This window comes from Macrosteles quadrilineatus, unplaced genomic scaffold, assembly GCF_028750875.1.
Source record: "Macrosteles quadrilineatus isolate MER2022 unplaced genomic scaffold, UCM_ALF_1.0 Scaffold_7__1_contigs__length_78375512, whole genome shotgun sequence".
NCBI lineage: Eukaryota > Metazoa > Arthropoda > Insecta > Hemiptera > Cicadellidae > Macrosteles > Macrosteles quadrilineatus.
In genome coordinates, this window is record NW_026542600.1 from 49,526,980 (window position 1) to 49,539,955 (window position 12,976).

General features: G+C 33.0%; 1 protein-coding gene across 2 annotated transcripts in view; it reads right to left on the minus strand.

The window, feature by feature from the left end:
• The window catches only part of LOC128998001 (coronin-1C-A-like), a 33,453-nt gene extending 23,440 nt beyond the window's left edge, over positions 1-10,013 (minus strand). The window contains exons 1-2 of one of the 2 annotated variants that reach the window (XM_054423906.1): positions 9,917-10,013; positions 2,291-2,488 (exon numbers count right to left, since the gene is read on the minus strand). In XM_054423906.1, the coding sequence (XP_054279881.1) occupies positions 2,291-2,488 (198 nt within the window). In that variant the 5' untranslated portion in view covers positions 9,917-10,013. The other variant, XM_054423905.1, reaches the window with a different exon arrangement.
• Between the last annotated feature and the right edge of the window lie 2,963 nt (positions 10,014-12,976).

Below are 12,976 nucleotides of genomic sequence, written 5' to 3' on the forward strand. Positions count from 1 at the left end.
TCTGCATGGCTGTAGCTCCAACACGAGTGAATTTGGAGAGGAAATGCAGAATATGTCTTAGGATTGCATCTTCATTCTAAAAATATCAGGAAATACAGTCTTTTAATTTTTAAGATAACCGCTATATTGGAAAATGGTAGCCATTTTGGAACCGTAGTATTAATATTTTTAATGTAGGCCTATTTGATGATCTTTTTAGAATGTAAATATGCTATTTTAAGACTTATTTATATTTTGCATTTCCTCTCCAAACGTAAATGTTTAGGAGCTACATGATGCAGAATTTACACAGAAAGCAACTTTTCCCAGTGTAACACGATGTAGCTCCTAAAAAAACAGCTTAGGAGAAAAAGTGTGATTAAAAAATTGTTTTAAAATTGCATTTACATTCTTAAACAATCATAAAATACAATGTGTTTCATACAAGATTTTAAAGTTAACCATTATATTAGAAAATGGCGACCATTTAAAAAAAGTGGAATTCATATTCCTAATGTCACAAACATTAGTTGAAGTTATCCATTTTATGTTTCCTCTAAAAATATAGTTTCTGAGATACAGATTCATGTATATGATTTATTAATTTGAACAGTTGATGTTTTTCGCTTCTGGGTACATCAAAACAAAAAAGTAAATCTATTGTGGGTCAAGGTCTAAATATTAGACCAATAGTTTTGCTCATTAAAATATTTCCTATATGAGAAATACACAAATATTCACTATAAATGGGAAATTCGCTAAGATTATACCGCATATCTATCAAACTCCCTATAGGAAAATATTTAAATTTACTCATTTTATTGGACCTTGTTTAGCGTAGGCGTACAATAACCCGAATAAGATAAAAGTGACATTTAAGATTAATTATACATAAGAAAGAGCCACAAAGTAAATTAAAGGTGGTGATTTAATGTATTCAAAATATAGGTCAAAAGTGTGTCAGTATTTCCAAATGACAGATTATTAGAAAATGGTGCGCTGTCAGTGATGTTATATTTAGCAATCTTGTCAAACTGCCAGGTTCTACTGGTCCGCTAGCTCTGTTTCTAATACTATAGCCGGCATTTCAATTAAACATCTTTGTTTACGATATAAAGGGTCTTGATCCCTTTAAGATGTTGTGTAAATTAGGATTACCACAAATGGACTCAAGTTATTAGCAAATTCATTAAGCAGGCTACTTATTTTGATCTTGCAAGTATGCTTATTTATTGCAAAGTCAATAAATATGTATAAAATGTGATTCTAGGTAGACTACATTTAAAGAATTCTGTCTTGCATATTTGTAATTGCATAGGTACACAATGTAGCTCTAGGCCTAAATAAAATACAACCTAGATAATCAATGAACATGCCTAATGTTAAAACATTTTTTTCTATGAGCAACTATGGCATTTAGGATTTTAGGATGCGAGTATATGTTATTAAAAGTTAATGTAGTCATCAGGAAACGAACCAAAATTATTATTTAGCTGTGTTACGTAAACAAAAAAAATGTTATTTGGCTGTGTTACAAATAAAAAGTTGTTATTCAATATTAACTTTTGTTTGACCAGACTTGGATATTTGTGCAAGGAAGATCAGGCAAGGCTTAATTGTCAACTAACTCATCTTTAAGTCCCAAATTAATCAGTTTCAAGAAATGTTGTTAAAGATAAATTTGAATTTTATATCCTTATATTTTTTTAATGTTTGAAACTGTCAAATCAAATCAAATAAAAAACAGTTCATTCCAATTTAAAATGTACACATTCATTATTAAATACATGGTGGGTTACCCTAAGGCTAGGTGATGTTTGTGAAAGGGGAATCAGTTGATATTAGTCAAAGGAAAAAAGCCTTAGCCCCTATGACACTAAATCATAACAAATTTAGTAATTAAATTTACTACGCACAGAATACTTAATGATTGGAAGAATAACTCACAAAAAATAATTAAATAGGCTAAGTATTACAAAATGTACGAAATTTACGAAATGTGTATTTTACTTTTGTTCATATCATGTATTATTGTTATTACTATTATTATTTAGAGGTTAATTGTAAGAAAGGACCATGAGGTCCTAAGTTCGCCTCAATAAAGAAGGATTTTCATTTCATTTCATTCATTTCATTTCAAGTATTTAGGTATCGGCATAACGAGGCTGAACATCCACTTAGACTATCATGAGATCTGCTGGAAACAGTTTTGTTTGAGGCTAAATTGGCGTCAAGTTTATAGAGCACTTTGCTCAGCTTTATGACTACTAACTGGTAGCCAACGGACTGTAAAGCTGTAAAGTACGCTTACCTTATTATGTGGAAGAACGATAAAAGCCCCACCACCAGCTGACTCGACAATAATTGCTAGAAACTTTGGATTGACAGCGCAAAAGGTTGAGTCCCAGGATGATTTTGAAACTCGGATGTTATCGTAACATTGTTCTCTCTTGAGTGCGGTTCCGTAAACATGCCGGAACTTACTTGACCTTACGACTCTGAAAGACATCTGAAAAAAAATTTTATTAAAATATTAGGATAAAATATTAGGTATTAAGTTTCTAATTTTTTTCAGATTTTTTATCTGGAATAATAATTTTTACAAGAATGTTGTATATTCTTCATGTTATAATTCCTTGAAATATTAAATTAGGATGGACATAAAACTACAAGTAAAATGTAAGGTATTTCAAGCTTATTGAAATGTATTACAATTTATATTTAATGTATTGAAAATTGAAATCCTTAGATATAATACGTGAAGGCGATTTCTACGAAACACTACGCCTCCGTTAATAATTGACGGATTTTTACAAACAAGGGGTCAAAATTAAGTATTTTTTGTGTAGACGCCCCCTTTCACCAATTCCTGTAATAAAAGTCTTTGGGCTTTGCCCCACAGGCCATCAAAATCCCAATGTATTTCTTATGAAGAAAAGATTTTGTTTACTTAAACAGACGAATAATTTGTATTAATTACAGCTGTTCATAGTAAACACATGATACACACAAGAGCGTTCGTTCAGAGTGAGTTCGTTTTCAGTTTCGATAACTGGAGTGTAGAGTGAGCCTTCGTTTTCAGAGTGAGTTCGTTTCCAGTTTCGATAACTGGAGTGAAGTGATTGATTACATTATCATTGAGTTGACTCTTAGTCATCGGAAATTGTGACTGTTATTCGTTTTGAAATAAAGCCTTTAATATTTTACAATTGCTCGAATTCGAGCAACAGGTCCACTAGTGTATTAAATTAGTTGTAATAGTAAAATCATAGTCATTTTATTTTTTAGCTAGGCCTGTGAGGGGACAAAAATCATCAATTATAATATACATATTGTTTATTTTTTCCTATAAGATGAATTTGATTTTTTACCATGAGGGCAATTATAACAGCTTAACAATAATTTATATAAGAAATGGAATTGACTCAAATGCATTAAGGTTCTCTATATCAACAATTGTAATGAAGTAAAGTAAAATCTAGAACTAATCTTTGTTTCAGGACTAACTAATATTTACATAAAACATTTTATCAAAAATATATATGTATTAGTTATAAGTAGGCTAATTGGTCTTGGAAGAAGGAACGGAAAAACAACTAACTGATCTATAAATTTCAAAATAGGAATATGAGCTAACATATTATCAGATAGGATTAGGTCAGCAACAGTAATTTATTGAATTTTTCGTTTTAGAAACTGAACAAATAGTTTTAGCAGCACAGTATTGTATTTAATTGGAAAACTGCAGAAGGAATAATTTTGAGTATTAATATTTTTATTTAAAAATAAGGCTGCCTTCAAGTTAATTTTCTCCAAAATAGCATTTCAATGATTTCAGGTATGATGAGCCAAAGTACTTTTTATCTGGACTTAATACAATCATCAAGCTTTTTTTAAATACCAGGATGAATGGTTCTCTGTTTCTAATAAGACAAACTACAAATGATTTTAAACACGGTACCTACATCGTTTTAGTTTATTTAGTTTGTACTTGTATTACGTAGCCTATTGTGAAAACTGAATGGCCAAATAAATCTTTGAATCCGTAATTCAGGGTATATACCAGTTCCCTCAATTAAAAATTACGACTTTAAAGGCACCATTATAGCGTAAATAATTACTGCAATATCTATAGTTCATATTATTTACATTTGGGAACATCTCTTGAATTTCAAAAACCATCAATTAATCAGCAAAGTGAATCATGAGAGTTAATAAATGCTATGTTACATTTTTTTTTTATAAAACAAACTATGTACTAGGTAATTTACTAATTTATAAAAAATAAAAAAACATTACAGTTCCATTAGTGTGTCTAATCAAAATTAATTACTCTTCAGTGACCGTTAGATATCATTTCGCCTCAATTTTTTCTTTTTCTATTTTCCAAAATATCACCAGAAATAACTTTATAACTCACAGCATAAACAGGCACAACATTGGCTAGATAAGTTAAGAGGCGGTCTGATAGAGATCCGTATTCCATATTTTGCAGGCGTCACGAGCAACAGCACAGTTCTCCCAAAACAGACTTTAGTAATAGTACCACCCTTGGTCACCAGTTTAGTGGCTGTCAAATGGCGGGAGCTAAGATTTTTGACAACCCTGTGTGACCTAGAAACTCGAAAGCCTCAAATCTGTTACCCTCAGCCAGTGTCTAGCCCTTGTCTATTGTAACATGGCATGTTTCACTTTCACTGCTCGCTACCTCCACTAATTTTCTACACACCGTAAAATATGGTATGGAAATTCTAATCACTATTTCAGCAAAACATTTTATACTACACAAAAACTTTAATAATAAAACACATGATAATGAAGTCAATTGTATAGCCTAGAATATAAGGCTATTAGGCTCAACGATGTAACCACTATCCTGAATTTGTTTGTAGTAAAAACATAACGAAATATTTTATTGCAGTCCTTCTACCACACTTTTATGATCTACACAGCTATAAAGTTAATGCAAAAGTCCGTCAAGGAATGGAATAAATCTATATCATTATCAAAAGTGTTGCGTATGTCTGAGAAGGCTTTTTAAATAATAGTGGACTGTAGGCTATTTTGTTGAGAAAGTTAAAGTTACTTTGGGTTTAAAAATACACTGGGCTTGTTCAAAACCCTTGTTGTAATTTTTCCATTTATATACATCAATACAGTATTATTTGTTATGCTAATAAAAACATTTAATCAACACACGAGCACATTTCTAGCATGAATCATGCTCCAAAACCAGTAACTATTGTATGATTCAATTACAAAGTTTGCATAAGGCCCGATCTCAAAGAGCTTTGCTCAATAAACTCAAGCATACAACCTGTAATATCAACGATCACATAACACCAATAGATGGAGCATGTTGGCCGCGACGTGAAGCCAGTATTTTTCACCAATCTTCACTGAGATGCCGGCTGCCGGCTGTGATGAGCCCTAACAGCGGGGGCAACTAATTAAATGTTAGTTTATATCAAAGATATCCGTGACAATATGCCATTATATTATAAATTTTTTTATTACTAACACAATGACCTTCAAAATACGCTTTTATTTTGTTTTCTAGCGTTAACCGTTTCTTGGAAAAAGTTAGTTTACATAATTAACAACAAAAATTTTTTGGGCGAAAGAAAAATTCTGAAAAGCTACAAATTAATTTATAATATATGTATCTGTATTGTATTAAATTTTGATAAAGTTCTGGCGTTTGGTTTACAATGTATTTTCAAAGTCAGAAGATAGCCTAGTTCTTGAAAATCTTTATACAACTCTTCTTTATATTCTAACTGGCATATTAATTTTTGTGAAAGAGCTAAAAAATATTAATTTTTAAATGAATGCAAAGAATAAAACGAAGAACATTTATATGTACTCCGTGTTTTTCTAATTATTTTAGTAACTTTTCTGTATAGCTCCAATCTTTAGTATCTAAACTGTATTACAAGTGAGGTTGTAGGCAGAATCTGCCCGCATGACGCAACGCGGCGCGGCGGGTAGTCTCTATATTACAATTTAAATTACAACCAATCTACACCAGCTAAAAATTTGTAAAAATATGATCCAAAAAATTCAACTCTTTAGCTACAAAATCCACTGTTTTTCAACTTACCTGACCAAAAAATAAAAAAGGTAGCAGCCGACGAACTTTTCATGTCATATTTTAAAACTCATTTAAAATTATTGACTTTATTTGAAGATTTAAAATAGAAAATATTAACTTTTAAGCTTTTAATTAGAACCAATAGTGTCCTAGACTTATTGATATCATTCATACGAAGTTTCAACGATTTAACATTAGTCTAAATAGGCTAAAAGTCGAGTTATTTTAAAGCGGAACATTGAGTTTTGGTGCCGTTTTCATCGACATCTAGTGCTTCTAGCCTACAGGAAGATGGCGGACCTGGCTTCATCTGCTTTAATGTTATTTAGATGGGCGTGCTCCATCTATTGGTCTTATGTGATCGTTGTGTAATATACAGTTCATGCAAAATTATTTGAGTTTGGTAACAACCATCTTATTCCAAAACTCGTCTTCTCTTTCATTCGTTCTGTCTTTAGTAGCATCCAAAAAGCAAAAATACATTACTCACAATCAAACTATTGATAGCATATTTTGTAGTAAGCTTTGATAACTGTTCAAATTACCTCACTCCATATTGTTTCAGTGCAATATATTTGGTTTAACTAATAGCTGGTTTCAAACTTTCAATGAAATGACGTTTACGTTGATTAGTTTTTCTCATTAAAAATGTAAGAATGTGCCCTTATGCATAGGCTGTAAACCAGCTGTTTTGATTACAGTATATAGGTACAACTGATTACTTCAGTACCGTGGGTAGGACGAAAAAGTGTTTATCACCAGCGAATATTCACCATTGCATGATTTACTACGCAAAAAAATGTTTACTATGCAAAAGTTATGTATTAATTAATTAATTTTAGATTTTTCCGACATAAACAAAATATTTTTTACTTAGATGCCTGTGAAATATCATAACTTGCTTGGCTTTGTAAATACATAACGACATGACCCTAGACTAAAGATTAATTATAATTAATTGTGTGTCCCTATTAATTGTAAATAGGTACATAATAAGATAAAACGACATAACGATACCGTACATATTTGAGTGAAATTGTGGTCAGTTTAAATGAATAGTTTTAGCGCGCTTGTTTAGTAACAGGTCTGTTGTCGGCGGTCGACTGCGCTGCCATCGGCCGGGACATCGTCGAACTAGTAGCCTACTTAGGTCGGTAAGCACGGCTTATTTGCTAGCTTTAAAAAAAAAAAAAAACATAATGTTAACGATAAAAAAAAATTATTTTTGATACTGAATAAACCAATTAGCTCTTTAATATGGCGTTCAAACTATAATTGTTCATAGCGCTAGTTATTTTTATATTTTAGCGGAAAGTATTGCAATTCCTTATGGGAAATGTAAGAAATTAGTTATTTTATATTTGGCTTGTAATTAAAAAGTAGGTTAGCCTATATACTTTTTATGTACCGTGTGTACTCATAATTTTTATACAGTGTACAGTCTTAAACCTACATACCGTACATTTACAATGTTATGAGAGCGTGAAATAATTTTTGAAACAAGGATAGATGAGAAAACGAGGAATTAAAATATGCGATCCATGTTAAAGTGACGGCCAGTTCCGGCAACTGAGAATCTCTGTCTGAACGCCTCTTAAGATGATATATCTACAGAAGAGCTTGTGCTGACAGTATTTTTAATCAGATTTTATGGACATACATGTTGTAAGAATTCAGTACCTATTTAATTGGTGTGATACTTTGCTTGAAATCAGTTTTTGGTGAACAATCCCATAGATTAGAATGATAGCCTATTTGTTCTACGAATTTTCTTCTCATCAAGAATCAAACATTTGTCCACGATGTAGACCATTAACAGTAAAAACAATAGAAAGAACTCTTTAACAAATAAATAAGGATGTCTAAAGTTGTCGTTAAAAGTTTACTCACAAGAATTTGTTTGAAAAAGAGCTGATTCCTCAACATGTAACTTTGCTCACTTTTCAGCACTTTTTCTCTGTTGTCATATGGAGTGAGGAAAAGTATGATAGTGAGCAAATTTAAATTTTACTCTGTTCACTAGGCCTACATTTCCTCACTCTGGATGACTACTGAACATAAAAAAAATTTAGGTTTACCTAGTTTATTTTAGGTTATTATACAAAAGCTATCATGTATATTTAAGGAAGGACTTTACTGAGGTTTCAAGTATTTTCAACAATGTTTACTCGACAGTTGTTCAAAGGTCATCTTCTCAAAATGCCTTCAGCACATCTTTAGAGCTCTTTCTACTTGTTTCACACAACTGAGACAGAAGCAATGCATATAAAATTATGGGATTAAAACCTTAAGTCATTATTTGGGTATGATGAATTTTCCTCAAGTCTTAAAGAAAATCAGTGATCTCATAGGTATGCTCTCCCCTCACTCATCTCATTAATTCCTTGTTCAGAGGAGGGGTGTTTCCGACTGAACTAAAACATACAATTGTTCGCCCCCTTCACAAAATGGGTAATGATAGAGGTATGGTAGGGTGAGGATTTCATTGGATATGAAGAAAAGTTTGCAATGTCCGTTAGACTGAATCTGTTCTATTGTTCTTGTGACCCTCTCTAATGACCCTAGACGATCCTTTCAATCCTTCGTGTTTTTGTGTTAGGTAGTAAGCCCATTCAATTCACTGATACATTAATGGCGACTGAGACAAGCAGAGAAGAGTTATTGCAGTAACAAAATTGAAACGATAGGGGTTTGAGTAATTTTGTCTACTCAGAACAAATTTTGAGCATTGTTTTCAGGTAAACATCTAAGTTAGTTTCTAACCATAGGCCTACGTTACTATAAGTTCCCATGGTAATCTTATTATGTATAATTTCCAAGAAACTACCAACACAAGTAAAAGGGATCTAATTAATGGGTCTACCCTGGGCTTAATTTCGCAGAGGAGGATTCAGAGGTTAAGGCACCAGTCACTGGTATCTAGAGCAAATGATATTCGTCGTCCCATTTCGCTCTGCTTTCCCCCCTCGCCATCACGTACTACAGCGCTCACACTATAGGAAGACCCCGTGCGTTACAACTGATGTACGGTACAGAAATGCTAGCCCATGTGGCCATCACCGTTCAGGCTCTTCCTTGCTCGGTACAAGTACCTACATTTCTTTCCCTACCTAAAGTGAATGGTTGTCCCATAAGCTTGAATCCTCTGTATCTTACCTCTCTGTGGCTTAAACTAATATGGCAAGTAGAAAACTTGACGCAAATAGGGATGGACATAATTACACATTCATTGACTGAACTGAACTGAGATTATCAAGAGCCAAATTGAATAAGTAAAGTAGGTAGAGGTTTCATTGATAAAACTAAGCAAAAGCTAGAAGCCTGACACCAAATTTTAATTATGCAGCCAACTTAGTTCAAATCTCATAAATAGGCTATACAACCATCATGACTTTGTACCATTGTTCATGTCCATCATACATAAAAGAGTCTACAGTAGTGAATAGTCTTAGATATTCTAGGCCTATCACCTAGGCTAGTAGGCATAATCTTACTTCACTCACCTTAGAAATAATAGAGCCTAGGCTAGATTGAGAAAACTGTAATCACACTGCAAACATAACCTTACTAAACCTTTAGTTAACTCCAAATAAAAGCACTAATGTTTTATACTAAAAGGGAGTAACCCATCACTTAATCATAGTAGGGAATCAATTCAGCACTATGGTATTATGTTCAAAGCACACAACTGATCACAAATGGATGGTGTTAAATTCCAACGCCTCAAAATTCATACATCCATATTTGGTAATGTTATGAAAATATCATGGGTTAAATTTATCTAGTGTTTAAGCGTTATTTTGGCGGTCTATTTTCTAAATTAAAAATTCTATATAATCTTACATTGAAGAAAACTGATTTGGTTATGTCAAAGTGAAATTCAGAAAAATAAGAATATGATTATATGACTACTGGAAGATAAGTTGTTAACAAAATGCATACTAAAAACAGTGCTGCCACCACTTGCACAAATGTTTACCCGATAATTGGAAGATGATAACCGAATAACCCTTATTGATTATAAAATATCACATAATACATCCAAGAATATATATTATTTGAAATTTTAACATTTAAAATCTTATTATTATATTTAACTTAAAAATTTCAAATTCATAAACACGTATTATTCCAGATCCTAGAAAAAATTACTCTATGATTCAAATAATTTAAAAATTCAATAAAATGGTATGGTGCAGACCAAATAATTAGATAAAACGGAAGGATTATTGTCTTAAAATCAAGTCATGATTGCCTCAATGATAAAGTGTAAATCCCACTAGGACAATAATATTGTCAATAATTTTATTATCTACTCATATTATGTAATTCAATAGTAAATTGTTGAAATACGTTGGCAATAAATAAATATTATTGTTTTTTTTTGTTTTTTTCTTCTTCATGAATACTGTAACACAAGTACTGTAGCCATAGATGAAACATACACCCTCCTTGAGGTGTGTTTTATCTATGATGTCGATGTCACCTAACGACGCGGTCAACGGTCAACTGGAGTTGTAGGCTTGGTTGACCTCTCTTCCATATGGAGTAAAAAGGTGGGCTAGACTGAGCGGACTGTGCGTGATAATGACGTCATTGCAGTCCGGGCCCAAGCCGCCTCGCAGCTGGATACATATGCTAGACACTCAAACTTGACTGATCCCGACACGATTTAAGCTGATATGAAAAAACTAAAACGATTTTACGTTATGAAACGAATGTCTTTGTCTGAAAAATAATGATTTTTATTCAAGAGATTTGATCATTCAGTGTATTAGTCGATATCGAACATTGCATGCAATTTGCTGCTACAAATTCTTCAACTAATATTAAATTCAACATATATAACAGAACTAAATTTGGTTAGATTAGTTGAATTGCAATTTATTTTTAAGTAACATTAGTAAAGTCTTGTTGGCCAATATATATATATATATATATATATTTAAATTTCATTTTAGACTTTATTATTTTCGTGCAAGAAGATTTTTTTTTGTATGATTCCGCGTTTGTTCGGTGTGTTTATAATAGTTCACTTTCTGTTATTATAAGATTTAAACAGTTATTTTAAGTCTAAAACGAAAACTTGATCCAACATTGAGCGATATTTTAGATTTCAGAAGAAAGATAATAAACGCTCTGTCTGGACTGAAAGGTGCAAAAGAAACGATTTTTGTAATCCATCAATTCTTATATTTGTTTAGAACACTTTAATCAGAAGATTTTGAAAGTAATTTAATATCAGAACTATTGGGTTTAGGGAATGTAAAAATGTTCTAAAGTCTGGGGCTGTGCCCTCAATCAAACTTATCAAACTTTTACTCCATACATCTTGGACCTATTAAGGATACAGTATAGGTTTCTTCAGATCTACTTTTTTGTCTGATGGTAAGACATTTATTCTTTAATCAAAATACATGAAATTGACTTTGTCATAGGAACTTGGAATGAAAAATTCAGTAATACAACAAACAACAGTAAAACATGTTACACACTATACAGCCTCTCAAAACAGTTTTGAGTACCAACTGAGTTATAAAATGCACTATCTCTTGCCAGTCAGCATCAAAAACCTGCCTGTTCTTTAACTCAAAAATGTTAAAAACCATTATAGGCTAACCCAGGCCTGCTTGTAAAAACAAGAAGAGTATTTAAATTTAGAATTTAAGTTTAACGCAATTGTAAAAGTAAAACTAAAGCCATATTGGAAGTTTTTTTTATGACGATTGTCATGAACTCTTTAGTTTGACAGTAAACCATTTCGTTTGAATTTCATTATAAGCTGTTAGATTAATCATTTACTGGATAGATGAAATAGTCAACGACAGAATGTTAGCAAAGATATGACCATGCGCGGGATTAAAAAAACATGCGGAATAAAAGGAGGGGTTTCACTCCAACGATTAATTTTATTTTTACACCGCTTCTTCCAGATAAAAACTAGCCCCAATTGATTAAATTATTGCAGCGCAGCATCGTAACAAGGTTCAAAGAGCTATTTAGCTACAATGATACATCTTTAATCTAACTCGGGATACTGGAATAGAGATAGAGTGAAAAAATCATGCAAAATAAAACGGAATTTAAATTACTGTACTAGTACTGGGAAACGAAATAAATCAGGATTTTCTTGACCCGGTTTATAGCTACGTGCGCACTACGTTGGCACGGCACGGACGGACCGTACGAGCGGAATTTTTAAGAGATGGTGCGCGCACTAGGGCAGAATGGCACGGACAGACGGGACGGGACATCCGCAATTTAGGACAGTTGACAGTCTGCGAGCTAAATCTTGTGACTAAAAGATGGATGTAGATAAAGTGGTGATAGTAGGTTTAATTTTAGCAGAGGAAGAGTAGGAGACAAGAAGGCGGAAGCAAAGATTTTGGATACACAACATAAACAGGAAAATACTAAGTTTTGGAGAGTTCCACACCTTGTGTCCTGATCTTGTAGAGGATGGTGTGAAAGCTTTTCAATATTTCCGAATGATTCACGAGAAGCTCGGATGTCTTCTTAACCTCCTTCTCCTTCCAGGACACACGAACACACTGCAACTTTGACAGAGACAAGTTGAGAATGGTGGAAGTCCATTGCCGCTCACCCAGTCGGTGTGCAGTGCTCCCGGTCGGTACGGCAGCTCGGAAATGGTCTAGAGTTCTGTTTCCCGGACTTTTTAACAAACGGCGGAAGCTACCGAACGTCCGTTGCGGGCCGTCCCGCCGTATAGGGTGCACTCATATTATTACATTAAATGCTATTAACTTTTAAAAACTGCCTTGCCGGCCGCCCGTCCGGGCTAAGTGGGGTTTTAGTTTTGGTCGTGTGGAGGGAATGGGAGACACCTGCGAGAAAGCAATAACCCATTGCCTTGCGCTAACCAAATAACCAAGCAGACTAGTT